Below are 23139 nucleotides of genomic sequence, written 5' to 3'. Positions count from 1 at the left end.
TAAACAAAAAAAGTTTTAAAAAGTTAAAGCACTGGTTTTTACTCAGAAGGCGGGCGGGGGGGGGGGGGTTTAACCCACAACTCCTTCATAATAAAAACCAGCTCTTTTACTGAGGCTTCTTCAGGCTTACATTCTTATAAGGGAAAGCGGAACCTTCGTGCTTGTTCGTATGTTTCTAACCGTGCCCGAAATACTGAGACACTGGCCGGAGCGAAGCTGCGAGGCACGAGTATCCAGAATGGAAGAAGCGCATAGTAGTACTTTTGGGCTCGAAATTGCAAAGAGTAGCGGTCTGTTATTGGGGGACTCCGGTTTGTCTGATCAGGAACAGGACGCCCCAGAACCTGGAAGATGGGACCTCCGAAAAGACTGGCTGGCTGCTCATCCTACGGTTGGTGATGTGAAGTTGTCCGGGTCCGCTTTCCCTGTTCAAAGCAACTGTCCTCGAAATACTATACCCTATCGGAGATTCTGCAAGGCGAAGCCTCCTCTTTAGTGTCCCATCCCTGCAAAGAAATATCGGCAAACTTCCATAGAGTTGTATAGGGCACAAGGCTTTTTTGAAAGCGATGCTCTGACTTGCTAGAGTTGTCTAAGAGCATGTGCAGAGGGCAGAGCAGCCTTGATCTGCTTTTTCAATCTAGCAAAAATAGCAAGTCGTTGCCTTTCTCAGTTTTTGTTAAAAAGCGTTCCTGGATGGAAATAGGAGTTTCTGTAACGAGTGGCTTTGACCATAAATGGAAATTTATTCTGTGCCTGGTACATTTTGTAGTCCTTTGGTGTGATCTAACAGGAGAGGGGATACTGCCATATCAGGGTTCCTCCTGGATCACTCCCCCCCCCCTTTAGATTTGTGTCTATCTCCTTGCTGTCATAGGAGAAGTAATGGGTGTGGGGAAGCAAGCACCAGTGGTTTAACTGCCCTGTTGCACCTGCTGTTGCTGGCAGTGGAACTTTTACGGCATTGTTAGGGCAACCCAATATACTGCCTCAATGATTTTTAAAAAATGTATGCAGATGTTCAGGTGTAACTGCTATCATTTTATTATTTTACTCCCTTGGTTTTTTTTAATCAGATTTTTCTGTAGACCTAGAGTTGCTCTTGGGTTTGTAGGAAATTAAATCGTGGCCTTAGCTGTATGGGGTTTCAAATCAGAGAGAGAGAGAGCTGTCAAATTGCTTCCAACTTATGGTGGCCCATAACATCCTTGCTCAGGTCTTGAAAACTGAGGGTCATGGCTTCTTTGATTGAGTCAGTACATCTCCTGTTGGGTCTTTTTGGCTACCCTTGACTATTAGAAGTGGCAGCGGGAATACATGTGTTAAGGAGCATATCCTTGAATCTGAATGAGCGTGAAGGGACCGCATGGTTGATATAGTGTGTGCAGCCACTTTCTCTTCATTTATCATCACTGATATCACTATTCTAGGGCTATCCAAAAATTAACAAGAAACCCAGCTCCGTACGTAGACTTTGAAGAGGACTTGGGGAGGGGAATAGCATACACACTGAATTCAGAAAACTTATAAGTATCATCATAAAGGAATAGAATAGAATAGAATAGAATAGAATAGAATAGAATAGCAGGATTGAAGAGACTGATGGAGACATTTAGTGATTCATGGTGTTACTAAACAAAAAGACAAATGTCCCAGGTCAATTCTCTTTGGATGACAGTAAGAGTTACTCCACTCTAAATCTATTGATGCCAGTGGCCTGGGCTGGAATAACTCTGCATAGGATTGCACCGGCGCTGTCTAACTTTTGGGGGACATACAGAGTAATTACAGTACATTTAGGTGATAAAATATATATTTACATTCCTTTATTTGTAGTAGTTACTCTGTGTTTTTCTGAATGTCCTAGATGCAAACAGAGACCTCAAAGAAACCCAACATTTTAAATTGCTTTTAAAAATGGCAGGCCCATGAAACTGGATTGATACAGAGAGCATGTAATGCTTCACTGGTAAAAGCATTTTTAAAATTTGTTTCCTCAATTATTTTTAAAATATAGGCCTCATTTAGACTTGGATGTACTCTGTCCATCATTTCTTGGTGTTTGGTCTCTCCGTATATGGCACCCAGCCTATGACTGTATGAACTGAATGCAATCAAAAAGCACTTGTCTGAGGTAATACAAAAGAAAATACAATTTCCTGATGATGATTACATTTATACAACTATAAACAAGAGTAGCTAAAAAGAAAAACTCCCAAATTGCAAAGGAAAGTAGACACTTAAGAGAAAATTGTATTATTATGTTTTATTGTATTTTGTAAACTGCCTTGAATATGGCTATAGGAAGACTGGTATAAATATTTTAATTAATAAATATTATTCATAATAAATGCTTAAATCATGTCACCTTTTAACAGTGTAACAATTAAACATCTTAAAATTCAATTTCAGTTTAAGATGTCAAAAATCAAGAAAGTGTTTCCAAGTTGTCAGAAATGGTCGTTTAGGTGCCTTCCATCTTTCAGATAAATATTTTCACTGAATCTCAAAAAATTATCCATAAATCAGATTTTATTTATCTGGTTTGTGATGCTTTTGTTTAAATTTACAGTTCTGGGTTATTAACATCTGTTTGCAAAAATAAGATCTAAAACCATGCTTATAACCTCTCTTGTGTCTTGGAGATTTAACAGTGAAATGAAAGTTCTTTTATGAGCTGTTCATATATGCAAGTCATTCCTTGATGTTTCAGAGTTCAGATTACATATGCTTGTCCAGATGAGGCTAATGATCTCATAATTAAGTTCTGGCAAACCAAAATTGGATACTATATAACAAGACAATTTAATTTTCATTTATAAATTACTATTTTGGATTTGTCTGTTCACCTTGTTGTATCTACAGCTGAGAAATATCTGTGGTTTGAAAACTCAACATCTTCCAAATCTCTTTTCTTCTTGATGTGCCAAAAAGTTCTACTTGCACAAACAAACAAGTAATCAAAAAAGCTTTCAGGCAAAGTTAAGTTGTGGTAATTTTCCACCCTTAAAACACAGGGCATCCTCAACTTCAGTACTGTCCTAGAGTGAACTGAGTCTTAGGACTCGCAATTTAAGAACAATAATGCTGAACAGCAATGTTTAAATAGTACCAAAAAGTTTCTACAGTGGCAATAAAACAGAATCAGTAAGGATTACTGAGGGAAGGGAGATTCAGACACATTAGCATCAAAGCACCTGGCATCGAAATGTCAACAAAGATGAGCCCTTTGCAGATGTTCATTTTTTTGTGCAAGAACCATGAATGGAACACTAGATTTTCTGAAGTATGCATTTGCATGTAGCAAAGTTGTACATGCATGGAAAAAATGCATATGTTGCCCACACAGCAACTGCATGCAGCTGGACTAAGTACCTTAGTTTTAATTAATTAGTTTATTTCTGTTCTGTCACATCAGTTGATATAGGCCAATGGTCCCCAACCTTGTTGAGGCTATGGGTACCTGTGGAATTCTGACAAAGGGTAGTGGGCACAACCACAAAATGGCTGCTGCAGGAGGCAGAATCAGCCGCAACATACCAAGAAGTGAGATTATGGATAACTCTATCAGTAACTCTTGTACATTTGAAAGTGTATTTGATGATGTATTTGATGATTCACACAATACACGAGAGAATTTTTCAGAAGAGTGTTGTTAACCTTTATTTAAACATAGATAGCAACTGCTGTGAGCCTTTTTGCAGTGTATTTTGTACTGGTATTCACCATGTGCACTGATCCCCACTTAATTTATATGGTACAGTCAGAGAGAAGCAGAAAGGCCTAAGAACAGGGGAGCCACCTGACTGGCTGTGGCCTCCTGAATTCTAAGTAACTGTATGATGCAGAAGGGGGAGGAGATTAACTCCCTGAGAGAATAATTTGAAAAGCTATTTGGTCTTGAGCATTCCTGCGTTTAGTGCTGTCTGCCTTAATTTTGTGTGAAAAACTAAACATCTATGAGGGAAGTAGTCAACAGTTGATTATGCAGAGAAGACTTACTTGGGACTCTTCTCTCTGCAGCGGGCTTGCAGAGGGCTCTCTTCACATTTCTCTGTTCACACACAAGGAGGCAGCCCGGTGCCTGCCCTGCAACTGCTTACTGAAGTCTCAACCAGTTTCTCCTTGCTGCTTCTCTCAACTCTGCCCATCAACAGCATTTAAGACAGAGGTGGGATTCAGCCGGTTCACACCGGTCCTGCAGAACTGCTAGCTAGTGTTTCATTTAGTTCGCCGAACCGGTTGTTAATCCCACCACTGATTCCTTAGCATCCAGTGACTGAACCTCAACATCCCTCCTTAGCAGAGGCGTAGGGCCCATGGGAACATCCGGGAACATGGGCAGGACCCACTCAAGTCACGTGGGGGGCAGAAAATTGCCCCCACCCACTTCTTGTCTAACTGGGCCTGCCTGGGTTAATGAATAAAGTCATTGGGCATACTTCACCTTCTGGGCGTGTTACAGGGCTGAGGGGAAGTGCTTTCAATCAAACACTTCCATTTTCTGAAGCTCCTCAGTCCCTGAAGAGGAAAAGGCATGAAAAAACTGACAGGACAAGTCATTGAGTGGTTCCCTACCTGAAGAGGATGTGTGTGTGGGGGGGGGGGAGGGGGAGTCCCATCACAGATGTCTTTTAAATGAACATATTATTCAATTTCTCTCTCTCTTACATACAGCTTACCTTCAGTCACTCAGTGAAGATCCTTGTATTATGGAGACAGCTGCTGCCAAAGCAGTGTGTTTTTGAATTGGACAGTCATCTCCAATGTCTAATCAGAATCTTTGCTGTGCAAAAGATCCACCTGGCCATGCCACCTTTCTAAAAGCACTTGGCAGGGACCAGAAAACACGTTAGCAGACGTCATGGTGTCCATTACACTGGGGACCCTGATGTAGGCTAACAGTAAGTCCAGAACCCCATTTTTACATACTGCATTCTGTAGAATATTCCCCCATGCACACACATTCTCCCAGCATCCTTGGAAGAGAAGTGAGATTCTGTGACAGTGACGCTGGGATTCCTTAGCAGACATGTCACCGTAAAAGGGATTCCAGCAATATTGAAAGTCTGAAAACCACTAATGTGGATGGCAAGAGTAATAGTTGTCTGAATTTAGTGATCTTTCAAACAGTGACGTGGTTTGATTATGCCACAAAACCATGGTTTATTTTTATCAGGATTAAGACTGCAGATGGCCAATTAAATCTTGGTTTGCCTCAACAAATGACGGTTTTATCATATTTTCTCTGTACTTTGTGAGCCAGAATTCTGCATCCTGTGAGCCAGAATTCTATACTCTGTGAGCCAGAATTAAAACAAGATGTCGGTATTTGCATATGAGAAAAATAATTGTTAAGACTAAATCCAATTAATTAATTAACTTTGAACCATGGTTCCAGACCTGATGACAGACCCTAACTATGTTATGTTTGTATGTTTACATGTTTTTGCTGAATTGTATCAATATTTTAACACCATTTAAAACATTTAAATGGTTGGATGTTCAATGCTTAGGGACTCTATTTTGGTGGAAAGACAGCATAGAAATGTTTTAAATAAATAAAAATAAATAATCATAGAGTGGCTTGTGTTCACACAGTCACTCTGGACCTAACTGATAACTCACCTAGCCTGTGTCATCTCAAAAGTTTGATATAATAATTATGCTAAGATAATAAGAACAAAATAAAGAAAAACAGCAATGGATAAAATAATTAAACCATAATTTTGTGTGTTGTCAGGACAGAACCATTATCTTAAATGCAGACTGAAATTAATCTCACAAAGCTCTGCTTCCTGGGCATAAAAGCAATATTCTAGATTAGGACAAAAAAAAACCTCCTATAAAGCCTCAGAAAGTGTTCAATAAATAAAAAGCTGGTCAATGCAGTCAGTTTAAATGGACTAATCTGAATTTATCAGATTAAATGTGCATAAGCTTTTAAAGTTTTGCAGAACTTTCTACAATAGTTCTCTGTACCAGGGCAGTGCTCACATATCTTTATCAGGATGTGGCACTTACTCCATGAGCTGATGTGCTTTTTACTGCTACAACCCTCTTAGGAGTTCGGCATGTTGAAATAGAGTTACTTTGGCCAGTTGGATAATACAAACAGTCAGGCGTCTGGAAAAGCATTAGCTTGTTTAAGCCTATAAAGGGCAAAATTTGCATCTCAAGTATTTAGCTTTTTGGCTTTTAATTCTCAATATACAGAAGGATCAGACTCTATAAAGTGGCTGATGCATTTTACTGTGCCAAGCACAACAGAGACTCTATACTTTTCCCTCAGAATATTGCTGACAGACATTACTACCACACAGAGGCATCTTGGGGGGAAATGGTGCCTGAGGACAACACCTCCTTCAGGTGCCCCCCTGTCCCTCCCACCCCCACACTTGGAGGGGGGCTTGGGGGTGACTCTAACCGCCCCCACACACTCTACCTCCCCACGCTCAGGCAGGACTCAGGGGCAGGGGGTGGGGGCAGCTCAAACAGGCACTGCAGCGGCAGGCCAGCTCCGCCCCCCCCCCGAGCCCCCCCTCCCGGTCAGGCGCCACAGCAGCAGGGCTTTCTGGTGCCATGAAGGGCTTCCTGGTGGCAGGAAGGTTTGTTTTCTGGCAGCAGACTGGCTGTCTTTAGGTGTCTTCCCCTTGCCGACCCAGCTCTTCCGAGCCGGGTTGGCGCAGGGGAGGAGGGGTTGAGGTGATTTCTCCCCCCCCCCGCTGTTGCACCTGGGGTCATCTGTCCCCCCCCCCCCCATCCTCATGGGCAGTACACCTCTGCTACCACTCTAGCTATGCATCTCAGGATCTGCAAGGCTTAAACATCATAGGAGACTTAACCTAGGGATTGATCTATGACAGCGTGTGCTCAAGATTAGGAGATCCCTTCAGGCATTGAAGGGATTGGAGTTGTACAGTATCACCCATTGCTAGTGACATACAGTATGAAGTTTCTGAGTTGGGGAATGGGAGATGAATACTGGTCATCTCCCATTGCCTGGTCAACAGATCAGCATTGTTTGCCTCTTGCGTTTGGGATTGATTTCTGCTTAATCCATGGCTCCAGCAGCAGCTCTTGTTCCCATTCTGGTTCCAGTATGGACTTCCATGCCTTGGCTGGAAAATGTCCATTCCAGGCCTGTATTTGGGTATGGCTTCCCACACCCCCATCCAGGTATTCTCCAGAACACAGGAATAAAATAGTCTGTTTTCCAAAAGACTCACAAGAAAACTTAGCTTGTTTCTGTGCAATGCATTTAGTGCAATAGTTCTTCCTTCCCGCAAGCCCCAAACCCTGCACACATACACACATTGACTCTTTAAAATGCTTATTTGGAAAGAAAAATTTACTGTTTTTTTAATTGCCTGTAAGTCTTTCAACAGGCTGTATCTAGCAATAAATTCTTCAACAGGCTATGTATTTTGTTTTATTTTTTCCAAAAGAATTTGTGCATGTTGTGCTTTGCTTGGGTTTCTGCCAGAAGTCTCTGGAGTCTGTGGGAAAACATATCCAAAGCCTGTGGATAATGTTCAGCTTGCATTTTATTCCATGCAATATGATTTCTCCCACACTTCCTGCAAGAGACCCATTACTTGCTTTTTGTGTGTTTCAGCTGACAAAGATGATGTCATTGGATGTGGCTGACAGCGGCTGTGTGTATACCGCTTTCTTAGTATACTTGGACCTCTTAGAAGGTAAGCTAATTAAGGTCCTTTCTCAGGGCAATCTCTGAAATAAACTAAGACATTTTGTTCTGGAATAAGAAGAGTGCCAAGAATGTCATTCTTGTGCTGGAAGGAAATGCATATGCATCTTGAACCCACGTGAAGCTGGGATTTTGGAACCTATCCCCAGGTCCACTTAGCCTCCATAATATTGGATTTACAGCCCAATCCAAATTGGGTGGGGAAGGGGCTGAAGCAACTCCTGAAAGTGGTGGGGGGCCACGCCAGTAGATTTGCCCTCTGCAGGTCTAAGTGTAGCAGAGGGGCAAATATGCCAGCAGGCAGCCAGTGCAGCCCTCTAAGTGGCACTGAGCGCTGTGTGGCCCTGCCAATGTAGTGGAGGTGTTATGGAGGCATTGTCCTGTTTCACTGTGGCATGGGACTCTGATTTACGCCACCCTTTTGGTGGCATAACTCCATGTTGCTCAATGCAGGGCTTTCTGGTGGCAGGGAGGTTTGTTTTATATTTTTGCCTCCCTGCACTGCTGAAAAGCCCTCTGGTGGCAGTGGGGCAGTATGGCAGCAGCACTGTCCCTGCTCAACCAGGTCTCTCCCGGAGTGTTTGTACACAAAAATCTCAACAGTTGTATGTAATCTGTTTAGTCCCATGTTTATTAGAAGGGCACTGGAAGGGGACCTGGGAAAGTCCTGATCCTCTATGTTCCATGAAGTTTCATCCAGATCTTTATAGGCTTCTTGTTGATTTCATTGGAACATGATAGCTATTGCCACTCGTTGAGAATCAAAGTGATGGGTTGCTAAAGAGAGCTTAGCTGGTATTGCCCAGGAGAATGGCATGTGAGCTTTTCAGAGGCAAGGGAAAAGAAAAATGTACTAGCAAAGTGCTGTCTTTGAATATCAAATTGTTAAAAGGTTGTAAGGGTGAAAATAGGTCCATAAATGGGTCCATAACATAAATGGGTCCATAACATCTGATTGCTGTTTATTTTCATTTTGGTCTGGTCTCTAATGTACCACTCTGCATTGACCGTTGCATCAGCTAGAAACTGGCATGAGGTCTCCTATGTTGGACTCGCAGAATTCCAGCTGATATGTCTTCATGGGCGTGAGAGAGAAACTGATGATTTACAAGTAGTGGTACCAACTCCAGTCCATGTGTCGTTTAGTCATGAGAGGTAAGTAAGTATTCATGGAGCACTTTGCCTTTGAGTTTGCAGCTAGACAAAACTGAGGATGTTCAGAGCTGATTTCATGTTGTAGTTTTGCTCTGTCGACTTGTAGAAGCCAGATGCATTGTTGATAAGATTTCCGGTAGCTGTGGACATGGATTCAGTGGTCTGCCCAGCTTCTTGTACTTCCACATCACTCTTTTATGCAAAACAAAATGAATTGTTTTGCACAGTTAATACATTTTGCAGAATTTAGCTTTTCTCGAGGCACAGTGTAGAGTTCCTTGGTTCGAATTTTGAGAGAAAGACAAGAGAAAAAATATATATGAAGATCAAGTAATAGTAAATGAGAAATAGGTGAATTTTGGGGAAACATTCCTAATTTTAAAATATTTCAGACTTGTGCATAATAAATAGAAGAAGCAGATTCATATTGTTAGGGGGCAAGGATGTTAATATGCAAAAGGATCACATAATTCTCTCTTTTTTAACTTGTTTGCAGGGCCATTTCAAACAGTTACATCTTGTTAAACCAGCTGAAGTTAATGGACTTAGATGGTTCTAACACTATGTTGTCGGTGTTCTGACTTTGAGAACAGTTGTTTGGTTGTGCATAGGACTTTAAGCCTACTGAACATTCAGTAGCAATTTACACTTAAGACTTCATAAATGGAGCACTGAAGGATATATTCTGAGCTCAGGATTATGACCTAGAACACCCCTGTTGCCGTCGCCTTTAGACTTTAGACATGTTTCCTCCCTCTTCAGGAAATTTAGGAATACCTACCCTGTTTCCCCGAATATAAGACATCCCCGAAAAATAAGACATAGTAGAGGTGTTGCTGAAGTGCGAAATATAAGGCATCCCCCGAAAGTAAGACACAGCAAAGTTTTTGTTTGGAAGCATGCCTGACGAACAGAACACAGAAAAATAAGACATCCCCGGAAAATAAGACATAGCACATCTTTGGGAGCAAAAATTAATATAAGACACTGTCTTATATTCGGGGGAACACGGTACCTGCCTCTTGTTTTATATGAATGATTGTTTAGTGTCTAGAGTTGGCGGCTCGGCCCGTCCGAACCCATGGTTTGGACTGAGCCCCCCCATCCGAACCCATGGGGTTCGTCCGAAAAAGGAAAAAAGTTTTTAAAAAGGAAAAAAACCCAGCTGGCAGGAATCACAGCTCAGCTGGGGGGGGGGGAATTGTGCTGTCTTGCATACAGTGCTGTTGTACAGAGTTTTCAGTATTTCAATTCACTTGTCTGGAATTCCTTGCTGGAATGGAGAGAGTTCTGAGAGAGCTGGGATTAGGCCAAGCTCACCCACAGGGACGTTGGAGTCTCTGTTGTGTAATATTTCCAGTTTAAGTGGTTTTCCGAAGTGTGGCTTATGGTTTTCTGACTGGCCCACTGTTGCATGTTGTTTTTGTGTCTGTTTAGTAGCAGACTCAGGGCCACAGTGTATTTTATGGTGTCTGGCAACACTTTTAGAGATGGAGGAGGCTCTGTAGGAGTTAGGGATCTGTGTGGGCAAGGGAGATGGTGGAAGAGTTCTGAGATACCTCAGTGAACAACTGGTTGTGGGGGGTTTTCATGGCTGTGTATATTATGTGTATTTGTGTATATTATGTGTTTTTATGTGTAAAAGAGTTGTAAGGGTGCAATAAAGGTTAAGTAACACTTCAATGAATTCTTTGTGCGACTTCCTCCTTTTGAGAAATCACTGTGGTATGAGGGAATATCATATCAATAGAAATTGCTGTCACATGGCTAATTCTTGCAAGTGTTGTGTGTGTTCTGGCCTGTGTGTTTGGGGTCTGGTAGTTGTTGCTCCCCTCGTTTGAGCTGCATCTGTGGCTGGCTGGCATCCTCAGAGGTGCTTGAAGGTGCCCTAAGAAGCCAGCCACAGAAAGAGGCTTGTGTGCCCAAGCAACCAGTTCCAGCAAGCATTGTGTGTGTTCTGGAATGTGTGACCGGGTTTGGTTGGTGTTGCTCCGCTCGTTTGTGAGATCCTTTGTTCTGCACAGTGACTTTGCTGCATTGCTGTCAATGTGGAGTTTCTGGTGGAGGGCTGTGGGGTGCACATTTCTGCAGGTACAGTCACAAAACTTTCAGGGTATCTTCAGGAGAGTCTCTGGATGACACCATCCAGGTTTGGGGAACTTTGCTTCAGGGGGTTCAATGCTATGGGCCCCCAAAAGGGTAAGGCCCAACTCCCACTGCCCCCTGAAGCAAAGTTCCACAACGTTCTCTTTTGTTTATGATTTCTGAAGTTAAAAAGGCTGATCTTTAGCAAGATAACTGTTCATATAAAGTGGCGCACAAAGTTACATTCTGCTCGTTACTCTGCAAACAGGATTATGTACGAATATACCCGTTGACTTTCAATTTGGTGGTACAGTTAGGCTTGTCAACCTCCAGGTGGGGCCTGGAGATTTTCTGGAATTACAGCTGATCTCCAGCCTATGTAAATCAGGTCCCCTGGAGAAAATGGTGGTCTTTGTGGCAAGCCTATACCCTGCTGAGGCCCCTACCACCCCAGTCTCCACCTCCAAATCTCCAGGAAAACCTAGAGCTGGCAACCGTAAATACAGTGTTGTGCCCTTTTTGCAAGGTGGATTTTGAAAATGAGAGAGCTGAAGTTTTTCAAGGGCTAGTGTTTGGATCTTGTATCAGTTTTATTTCTATTGTGTGAGTTCTAATTATTTATATTCCGCTTTTTTCCAAATGGGGATCAAAAGGATCTTACATTACAACCTGCCCCCATCCAAAAACAAACCCCAATCAAAGAACAAACAAACAGGGAAAAAGAAGAAAGACTTCTGCAGACCTAGTCTTCTTCTCACTCTCTATTAACAGATCTTCCTCAAAAGTCTGATTTCTCAAGGCTATGACCCTCAGGATAATAGCTGTGAAGGAGAAGAACTCTTTGGCTTTTCCACATTGGTTCAAACCTCCGGGAACACCAAAGCTTCAAGTAACTCTGGCAGAGAAGAAACAAACTCAGCCAAATCCCACTGAGCAGCTGTTAGCCAGCTAGCAAGATCTTCCCCACTTCCTACTTATATAATGCAGAAGCCAAACTATGAAATACACACGACTCTGGAATCTGCCCTTATGAGACTCATATCTCCTCCAATAATTTCCAGATCTCTGTTGGTCACAGTTAGAAACTGTGACCTGCTAACTCCCCTAGGCATTGGGTAGGCTCCTGCAAATCTGTGTAGAAACCACTTTGTATTACTGGAGGTTATTCTATAATGTATGCATCTTCTGCTCGTTCCCTGTAGTTATTCATTCATGCAATGCTTCCTTGAATCTGTATGGTGGGGATGCTGTTTGCTCTGTCTTTGGCATCTGAGTGAAAGGGATGCATTCTTGGAATGGGTGAATGAATTACATTGATGGAAAGTTCAGTTTGTGACCAGCCTTTCCTATTGAGCAAATACGCATCATGTGATTTCACTCAAGCTTGCTCTGTCTGAGCTAGCTTCCTAGCTGCTAAGGAACTTCACTTAGGAGCTGGTGTCAGTTTGCCTGTGTGGCTATAGAAAAGCTTCTACTTATGATGAAGTAAACAGCATTGGTTGTAAAGCAACCATTGAAGTAAAGCAACCTTGCTTCTCTGCAGCAGAATTCAGGGCCAAAGTTCAGAATTTGAATTTATGGCACATGGGAGCACTTCTTCAAAACTCAGCAGAACCACAGCCCTGTTCTGACTTTAAAGCGTAAAGAAGCTTGAATGCCCCATATCTCAAAGTGATCTCAGCTGTGGAAAGCTACTGACTGTCCTCACCATCTTCTTGACATGCTAACTTTCTAAGAATTAGGGTTTTTAAACTGAGGGCCAAGTATTCACATATCTTTTAACTTTTTACCACATCTGAGCTGTTTTTGCCAGCTTCAGAGCAGGTTACAGATCAATATTTTTGTTTTTCAGCTTTCTAGAGCAAGGTGCATTGGAGAAATGTGATCAGTGGGGTGGATCCTACTGCCTCTGTTACCACTCTACTGGGCAAAGTTGGAAGCCTTCCTCCCACTTAAGTGGCTCATCCTCCAAAAAAAAGCCCTTTAAGTTGAAGGAAGGCTCTTTGAAGGATGATTGGACCTTAAATTTTCTAAGAATAGCGCTTTTGTCCCTTTAGTATCTCCATTTCTGGAGAGGAAATAAACTCCACCTTGCTCGGCCCATTGGAGGCCACCAATGCCTGGAGAAGCCTCCAGTTGAGGAGCAGGAAGTGGGTGTTCAAGCATGGCAGGCAGCTGTGTTTCTACCCATTGCAAGCAGAGGTTTGTCTTTATGAAGGCAGTTCTTTTGTATGAAGGAATGCTATTATCTTGGGCCCCTCTGTCATCTGAATGCCTATAGGCCAGGGGTCTGCAACCTGTGGCTCTCCAGATGTTCATGGACTACAATTCCCATCAGCCCCTGGCAGCATGGCCAATTGGCTTTAATCAACAATAGTTCCTGAGAATTTGATTCCCTACCCCACTGCCACCCCTAGCGTCTTCACAGAAGTTTGTTGCTATTTCAGGCACGCAACTTGCAGTCCTGGGCACATAGGACTTGTTTGCACCATTTTCTCCCTTTTTTCTGCTGTGGAAAGGGTTAGGGGACATTGGACCTATATGTGCAGATCAGTATAGCACATTGCTTCCTTTGTCGTATGGGCATGGGTAAGGTTTTCTACTTCACATTTAGGATTCCTAGCCAGGAGAGATAAGGACACTGGCTTGCTGTCTGAGATTGGCCTGTTGTTGCTTGGTCCACATCAGTGTTTGCCCGAGGATGACTCTGACATCTCAAAAAGACAGAAGAGTCTCATATAAAGGGTACTTTATTTGCTTAATTCATTCTGCACCTGCCCCAATTACCTGTCATTGGTGAAAAATGTGCAACTTTCCATGTTCCCCTGTTCCATGACAATGAAATGACTTTCCTAGAGAGGTAGTGGTCGTGGCCTGCAAAATGAAAGAAAACATAAATGGACAGGAAAAACAAACATTGAAGCAAGAATGCAATGTGAGAAACATCTGCAAGATGGACCTCCCCCCCCACCCCCCAAATATCCCTGAGGCTGGAGCTTTGGAAGCCAGACATGCTAATGGAAGACTTTGCCCTTAGCAGGATCTGAACCATCCACTACTATTCTGGAAAGCAGAGCAAAGGGTCATTCTGCAATGTAATGATTGTAATGAGTGCAAATGGCATGCTTCAAGAGGGAACATGAAACCATGCTTTATTATAAATGCTCTTTTGAACAGGAAATAAAAAATAACTTGCAATAACAGTGGCATCTTGGTCTGGCACCCTCATCTGAGCTCTGTTCATTGGGCATCTGGCACAGAAATGCTCATTGTTATAAATTGGGCACTTCTTTGAGCCCTTTCTTCATCTCTTTCTTCACTGTGATCTCTTTCTTCACTGCCTGGCCAGCGTAGTCTTTAACCCTTCTAATGCCTTTAACCCTGCTTGGTCACATGCCTCTGTCAAAGTGGCTTCTAGTTCCACAAAAGCGTATGCTAGAATTAAAAAAGCGAGTTAGCTTTTAGAGATTTAGCAAGATTCTTCTTTATTTGTGCTACAACTTGGTGGCTAGTCTGGGATTATAACTGTGTTTATGTGACTGCTTGCATGCAAGCGAAAAAATTCAACATTTACATTCTTTAGATGTCTAATTCAGAAAAAGATATTTTCTCGCACTGCCATCCACTTTCTGCTCTTCCATGAGAGCTCAAATGATTGGGGGGAAAACCCTCCATCACAATCAGACTCTTGAAATTTGGATTCTCCCAGTTATCATACTCTTGTGTTGTCTTGTGCTGGCTCTTAGAAGTTCCGAGGAGGAAAGGTTGAAAATAATATGGGCTATATGGAGAGAGAGCACCTGTCTCTCTATCCTTCTCTCACTGGTATTTCCGTTCTTGGCCCTGCAGTGCTTTTTGAAGTAGAAAAGCCTCTTGGCACGTGTGCGTTGTGCTATCAGCTTGACATGCCATTTGTCAATATCTCCATTCACGGCAGATGTGCTGCACACAATGCCTTCTGTGTGATCACTGAAAAAGAGCTCCACAGTCGGATCTTCCCCTCTGTTTCCTTTACAAATAGCCTGTGCAGAAGCAGACTTGATTGGGAAATTCTGCACGTTTGTCCCAGCAATGTTCCCTCGAGGCAGCTGAAGCTCTGGTTCAGATTTATCTTAATTCCAAAGATGCATACCATAAAGAAAAGCCTCTAACCCATATCCTGTGCAGAGTGGGTATGTGGCAACCAGATGACATATTTGTATGCCCAATGTAGTATCCACTTTGTTCTTGGCGGCATTCATTAAATTGACCCCAAATGGAAAAATTAATTGCTAGCAGTTTACCAGGTACGTTCTGCCTGCAGCATACCTGTACCCAGTAGTGGTCCTCCATTCTGTGTGCACAAGGGAGTCTAGTGTTGATTGAGACATCTGGTTACCTGCCTAGGAACTAATGACCAAGCTGTAAGAGTTACTTCAGAACACGAAGGGAAACGAGGCCAATAGGTCCTGAATTATCTCTTACTTTTGTGTTAAGGTGTTTTCCACATGGGAATGGATTTGTGTGGTTTCCCTGCTTTGGTCATGACTGCTGATACAGCATGGAAGCAATGGGGCTTTCATATTGCAGGGCTGCCTTCATTTTCCTTGCCCTAGCAGCCCATGGAGCCGCTTTCCACAAAGGGCTTTTTCAGGGTTTTTTTTTTTTTAAATCAGAACTTGACATATTGCTATAGTGTTCTAACGCCTACCAATTTATCTAGCAGGTTCTCGATTTCCAGTTTGTGCTTTTTAAAAAGTAAGCTTCTAGCTGCTTTTATTGAGGAGATATAAGGGGAAAGGCATATCTCCCCAACAAAGGGGAGATCTGAAAGTTGAGAATTCAGAGAACCTGGTTGTTTGTTATAACTTTATAACACTACAACAATTTGTTAATTGCTCCTCTTTTTAAAAATGCCCTCTTGTGGGAGAGGGATTGCTGCCAAGAAGAACTGGAACAGTGACAATGGTACTGACATAGGTGGGACTAGGAAGATCAGGACTTTCCTATACATGTGGGGACCACCTGGGCTTTGCTACCATTTCCCCCAAAATATTGCAACAAAGAAGATTTTGGAAGGTTCAGAGGAAAAAACAGAGAAAACCCAGAAGGTATACAGAAGCTCCATGATACTGTGGCCGATTCCCCATGGTCAATTAATTGTGTGATACGCGAATTATCAAGGATTCAGGAAGAACTCCCCTCTCACTGATCGACGAACAAGGATTCATTCCGGTTCTGGTGCTCATTCTCCCCCTTATACCACGTCTTTGCTGAACTGCTACTTTTTTAAAAAAACATGTTTTTGATCCAGTTTGGAGGGGAGGATCAGGGGATTAATCCTGATTCAAATTTCTCACCATGGAGCGTGACGCAAATGCCTTACAACCAATTGGTGCGCACGGTGCTGTCCTTGCGAGAGAACGATAACCAACCAGAAACTTGGGCAGGGGAGACATGCTGACATGATGACGTCATAACGTGAGTACGTTTTTGCAGGAGAAAAAAAAGGTCCCACCCCAACATGGCACGACAGCCAATCAGGAGAGACCCGCCAAGCCGATTGCATGGTAGTGGGGATTGTTACATTTCTTGAATCCGAGATAGGCCAAGATGTCTTCACTGAAAACATACTGAGGTGGGGAGGTTGAAACCTCAATGAAAAGGTGCAGTTTATTTTCAAACTTGGTTTGATCTAGATTGAATTTCCTGGTGGGGATTCAGCCTGTGAAGAAGTAGGAGAAAACCCCAATTCCCAGTAACATGCAAGCCAGGGCAAACAACCCATGGGTAAACTGCCATAAAAGAGGGCTGTGAATCTTGCTGAGGAGGGGAAAAAATCCATCAACAGGCTCCATTGTAAGCTTTGGAAATGCCAGGCAAAGTGACCCTCTGCATCCTTCCACAGGAGCTGTGTTCCCTTTTCACTTTTGGAGGAAGAATTGTTGCATTTGGCAATGTGACGCCATCCATTAAATCTGATCTACTTTCTCCAATGTGTTGCCCTGTTGAGGTTCTCAGCCTGTTGACATAATAGATAATAATTAAGATGCAGTGAGTAAATTGCAGATTGATTATGTGGTTTCTTCCTCATCTAGCATAAAAAGGACTGCCTCATAATTGATATACCCAGTAACATTGTGACTAGTTAAGCAGATTGTGTAAATCTTACATGTATTTAGCTGTTCTTGAAATAGGTGGATAAAATCAACCCTATCGAATCAGTCTCTCTATTACCGCTTTTCTTTTTTCCTTGCATCCTGTTTTCAGTAATTGGGTTTTATCTATTAAATGTCTGTACTTTAAGTAAGCTATGTGTGTGTCAAGGCACTTCTGACTTATGACAATACTATGAATTAATGTTTTCCAAAAATGTCCTATTGCAGGGCCGGAGTGAGAGGGAACTGCGCCTGGGGCACGCATGCGCCCCCTGCCCTGCCCCCGTTCACACCAGAACGCCTCAGCCACACCCTGGAATGCTCCCAGAACAAACCCCGCACCGGTGCACGCCTGGTGCATTGCACGCACACACACCCACCCCCTTGGTGCTACACCACTGGTTAACCACCTTGTTCAGGTCTTGCAAACTGAGGGCTGTAGTTTTTTTGATAGTCAGTCCATCTTATATTTGGTCATCCTCTTTTCATTCTGCCTTCATTTTTTCCTAGTATCATTGTCTCTTCCAGTGATTCTTGTCTTCTCATGACGTGACCAAAGGATGGTAGCCTCAGTTCAGTCTTGAGAGCTTCTAGGGAGAGTTCAGACTTGATTTATCTCGAACCCACTCATTTGTTGTTTTGACTGCCCACAGATCTGTAAAACAGTCCTCCAACACCACATTTCAAAGAAATCTACTTTATTTGTCAGCTTTCATACCCACACAAGGTAATGGGGAATACTGTGGCATCAATGAACTTGACATCCTTTCACTTAAGACTCTTTTCTAGCTCCTTCATGGCTACCCTTCTAGTCTCAGTCTCCTTCTGATTTCTTGGGTGCAATTTCCCTTTTGATTGATGATGGAGCCCAGGAAGAGAAAATTTTGAACATTTTCAATTTCTTCATTGTCAACCTTAAAGCTGAGTAATACCTCAGTAGCCATTATTTTTGTCTTTTTGATGTTCAGCTGGAGTCCTGCTTTGGAGTTTTCTGCTTTAACCTTTAGTAATTTCAGGTCTTCTCTATTTTCTGCCAGTAATGTGATATCATCTGCATATTTTTAATAGTTAATGTTCCTTTGCCACTTTTCACTTCATCTAAATCTAATCCAGCTTTCTTTATGATATCTTCTGTATATAGATTGAAGAGATAGGGATATAAAATACTTCATTGTCTGACACCTTTGCCAACTGGAAACCATTCTGTTTCTCCTTATTCTGTCCTAACAGTAGCTTCTTATCTGAAGTACAGGTTGTTCATCAAAACAATCAGATACCGTGACATATGCTTTTAAAAAAAACAGCCACAGTTTTAATCATCCACACAGTCAAAAGCTTTGCTATAATCTACGAAACACGAGCTGATTTTCTTTTGAAATTCTCTTGTATACTCTATCACTATCAGTTTGCAGTATGATCTCTAGAGTCTCTTCCTTTTAAAGCAACTCTATTTCTTCTGTGTTTGTCGTTAAGCTTCTACTGTAACTTAATTCTTACTTCTGTGTCCATGCTTATAGTGGAAACTGCAGGAAAAATTAGAGCTTCATTTGGTAATGTTCCCTTTATTTAAAAATATCCCTTCAGGCAGAAAACATTGATGTAAAGAGTTCTAGCATTTTCCTCTGACATTCTAGTTTTTTATGTAGAGAGAACTGTGTTGTTTTTTTTATTAATGTGCATTCAAGCCCCACATGGAATAGGACAGACACACATTGACTGCTGTGAGTGAGACATAAACCTATAGTTTATGGATATCAAGGGGTCTTCTAAATCAGTGGTCTTTAATATATGGGTTAAGGCCTATAGTGGGTGTTAGAACACATTTTCAAGAGTCAAAATGACATGTGTTGGTGGGGGGAGAGGCAGGAGCCCCTCATCCTCCTGTGTCATAGTTTCCAGCAGGATAGAGTTCTGAAAGGTTAAAAACAAAGCTTAAAATGGTGTCACATCCTCAGGGATGCACTATGGTCTAGTTTGGTCCTAAGAGGAAGAGCAAAGAAGGCAAAATTAGTAACTCATCAGCAAAGAGTATTCCTCTTTAGCAAAGTAGTTCCTCCTCTGACTCCCTCGTTATCTCCAGCCAGATCATCTATATAACCTATCAGTCAGGTTTCAAATGCTCTCTCTGTGGATCTCCCCCTTCCCACCAAACAGGTCATAACTTTGATTCTCTTCTCATATGTCTCTGCCCTACTACTGGTTGGAACTGAGTAGGTCCCATGAGGCCCCCTGGCTCCTGGGTCTGGAAAGTTGAAGAACCTGTTCTAAAGCACAGTAGCTATCTGTAAGGCAGGAGACCAGAGTTTGTTATTTGTGGATTAGAGTACGAAGACCTAGCTGTCACATAACTGAGTGAAGGCCTATACTCTGGACTGCTCATTCTGTGAGCGTATTGGATTGGAGTTAAAATTGTTCCTGAAAGCGGGAGGAGGGTGCATACGTAATAAGAGCCAGCGTGGTGTAGTGGTTACAGTGTCTGAATAGAAACTGGGAAATCTTGTTTCAAATCCCCACTGTTCCATGGAAGCTTGCTGGGAGACCCTGGACCAGTAATTCTGTTCAATTATGTATGGAATGTTTTACTTGGGGCTCTTTACTGCACAGTGGGGTTGTAGTGGGGTCTCTTTGCATTTCTGTGTTTGTACACGAGGAGGTGCCCCACTGCCAATTGTGCAGCTTTCCTGCCCCCACCTCTCGGTCGCTGCCAGTCGTCCAAGATTGCTAGTTTTGTTTTAAAGACCTTTAATTTTTTATATTATTTCTATGCTATATTGATATTTTTTTGCTTTTTGCAGAGGACAGCTGTAGATCCCCGGAAATGCCTGTGGGCAGTGGGGAGGAGGGAACGATCAGATGGAGTGGAAACCCCAAAGTGAGAGAAAACATCAGGGTTTCCTCACTCTCACTAACCGCAGAGATTTCGGCATCTGTGGCACCGTAACATACAGCACATCAGTACAGAAATCTCTGCCTCAAAGGAAACATTCCTTCACTGCAGGGCACAGCACAGTGTATAACCAGCCTCTGTCTCAGTGTAATCATTTATTTATATTTTGCCTGTTCTGTTCAAAAGAACATTTAAGGAGGCTAACCAACATAAAGCTTCCTATAATAATAAAAACACCAAATAACCACTAATTAACAATAGTGGCCCAGCTTTCAAGTTCTTTCACAGACCTGTATCTAGTGGTGGAAATTGAGTAGATGGGAAAGCTCAGCCCTGGATGGCAAGATTTTCTCAGGCAAAAATCCATTCAATTCTCACAACAACCCTGTGAGGTAGGTTAGACTGAGCATGTGACTGGCTCATCCATGGCTATCCAACAAGCTTCGGTGGGGGGATTTGAACTGAGGTCTCTCAGACCATAGTCCAACACCATTATACCACAGTTGGGCTGCCAAGGTTCTGGTGGGAGATTGCCAGCCTTCAAGTCCCATTGGCTGTCCCCATTCAGAGTGGCTGTGGGAGAAAAATAAAAACACGACAAGAACTTCCTGGAAGTTCTTACTGGAATTGACAAAGGGTAGCTGCAGCTCTGAGTCTTGTCTTGCATGAACTTTCTCTGGTGCCTCTGTTGGTGGCTGAGGAAAGGGTGTGATGCCAGAGTCTAATTCCTCATCTGAGGAGTCCTCAGGGCCCCCTGGCGTAGCTAAGTCCAGCTGGACCATGACTCTAATTTCTCTTTTTCACTTCTGGTTTTTACTAGCATGGTGTAATGGTTAAGAGCTGGTGGACTCTAGTCTGGAGAAATAGGTCTAATTTCCTTCTTCTCTACATGAGCAGCAGACTCTAATCTGGTGAACCAGGTTTGTTTCCACTGCCCTCCACATGGAGCTTGCTGGGTGACTTTGGGCTAGTCACAGTTCTCTCAGAACTCTCTCAGCCCCACCTACCTCACAAGGTGTCTGTTGTGAGGAGAGGAAGAACAAGGAGTTTGAAAACTGCTTTGAGACTCCCTATGGCTGCAAAAAGTGGGGTATGAATTCGAACTTTTCTTCACCTTCTTATTGGAAATGATGCAGTACCGCATGCAAAGCAGCAGGCAGCCCTGTGTGGCCCCACCCACCCACAATTTGTCAGCCGTTGCCTGGCAACCCTACACCACAGTGCTTCTACCATTTCTTACAGTATTGCAGTTTTAAAATCGCAGTAGCCTTACCAGCAAAAGATGAAAACTTAGCACACCTAGTACCCTGTTTCCCCGAATATAAGACATCCCCGGAAAATAAGACGTAGTAGAGGTTTTGCTGAAGTGCGAAATATAAGGCATCCCCCAAAAGTAAGACGTAGCAAAGTTTTTGTTTGGAAGCATGCCTGACGAACAGAATACAGAAATATAAGACATCCCCTGAAAATAAGACATAGCACATCTTTGGGAGCAAAAATTAATATAAGACACTGTCTTATATTCGGGGAAACACGGTAGCGTACTTCCCCTTCCCAAGTTGGCAACCCACATTTATGTGTGTATGTATGTATGTATGTATGTATGTATGTATGTATGTATGTATGTATGTATGTATGTATGTATGGATGGATGGGATTTTTATACCGCCCAACCCCCGGAGTTTGATAGCAGCAGTGTACATTTGTTCTCTTTACTAGGTTGGCTTCGAGTGAAATTTGAACAAAAGTTGCATGATCTTGAATCATGACAGCTGACCTTTTTTGTTGTTTTCTTTCAGGATAAGGCAGATCATGAAGAGAACACATACTGTGTCCGATTCCCCGATGTCCGTCACCCTGGCTATAGTTGAGTCAGATTCGACAATAGTGTACTATAAGCTGACAGATGGTTTTGCCATGCCCGACCCTCCTGATGACCCTGAAGACTTGGACAATAAACAGTGGCGGAAAAAAAGAAAGCGGCTCTTGAGATGAGAGAGCCGCAGCCAGTCTGAAAATGTGTTATGTCAATGGATAAAAGTGCATTCGGGTTCAACATCTGCTTTGCAAATCCTTGCTAAGTCCTGAGAATTGGCAAGACATCGAAATGCATATTTTGCAATAAAAAATGGGACCTCAAAGAGGTCATGGGCCAGTTCAAGAATCTGTCCTCTCCTCCTCATTCAGTTTAGGCAGGTAAAGTTATATTTGCAGGCATGTTACTGAAGCAGAAGGAATTTGCGAGCCTTTGTTCCTGACTCGATAATTGCGCCCTAGGTACCGAACAGCACTTAATTTTACAAAGGCCTCAGCTTGTTTTAGCAGATTTCCCCCATGCGTTTGGTTTTAAAGCAATTGTAGCACCTGTTTAGGGGTGTTGGACAAAGTTTGTATTCAGAAGCAGACATTCCACACTTTCCCTTTTGATACAGATGTGCAGCAGCTGGAAAAAAAGATGACATCACTCTTCTCCCTCTATTGAGGCTCCAAAAAAGCATTGCCTAACCTAGTGGACTGAAGCTGAAGTTATTAATCATCACAATACTTTTATATAGGGTCACTGCTAGTCAGAGCAGACAGAACCAAGCTCGATAGACCAGTGGTGTGATGCGGGAGCCGTCTATACACAGCCCTGAGCTTTTTGAATGAACAGAGAGGGCCAGCGCTGTCTCTACCCCCTTGTGATCACCAGCACATGAGTATAACACCAAAGCATGGAGACAGTGTCGATGTACACACTCCTCCCCCATGAACAATAACATTAAAAAAACAGTGCCCCTGATTGTGGGCAGGGAACATACATGTAGACATTGCTTCCAGACACAGGTATCATGCTCACTGGTTGCCAATCTCCAGATGGCACCTGGAAATCTGTTATTATACTTGATCTCTGGATGACCAAGATCAGTTCACCTGACTTTGAAGGGTGGACTCTTTGGCATTATACCACTTTCCTAAACCCACCATTTAAAATTCCTGGTTGGTGACTAGATTCTGATTGGAGCCATATTTTGACAAGAGTGAAACCTGGTTGGTCCTGCTTATTGCCTTAGAGGCACCAGATTGTTTAACCCTTTTCTCCCTGAAAATGAGCAGAAACTTGGGCAGGTTACTCCCCTTATTATGCTTTTCAGCTGCTGACTTTTAAGACTTTGGTCATGGTC

General features: G+C 42.8%; 1 protein-coding gene across 1 annotated transcript; it reads left to right on the top strand.

Moving 5' to 3' along the window:
- The first annotated feature begins 213 nt into the window (after window positions 1–213).
- Window positions 214–22139, top strand: TSEN15 (tRNA splicing endonuclease subunit 15). Its single transcript, XM_048482468.1, has 4 exons — window positions 214–391; window positions 7619–7700; window positions 8731–8866; window positions 21775–22139. The coding sequence occupies exons 1-4, from the start codon at window positions 239–241 to the stop codon at window positions 21968–21970; spliced, it is 567 nt and encodes a 188-aa protein (XP_048338425.1). The 5' UTR covers window positions 214–238; the 3' UTR covers window positions 21971–22139.
- Window positions 22140–23139: the final 1000 nt, after the last annotated feature.

Source organism: Sphaerodactylus townsendi, unplaced genomic scaffold, assembly GCF_021028975.2.
Source record: "Sphaerodactylus townsendi isolate TG3544 unplaced genomic scaffold, MPM_Stown_v2.3 scaffold_18, whole genome shotgun sequence".
In the NCBI taxonomy this organism is placed as follows: Eukaryota; Metazoa; Chordata; class Lepidosauria; order Squamata; family Sphaerodactylidae; genus Sphaerodactylus; species Sphaerodactylus townsendi.
The sequence above is the reverse complement of the archived record's forward strand: the minus strand, read 5'-3'. Positions and strand labels throughout refer to the sequence as shown.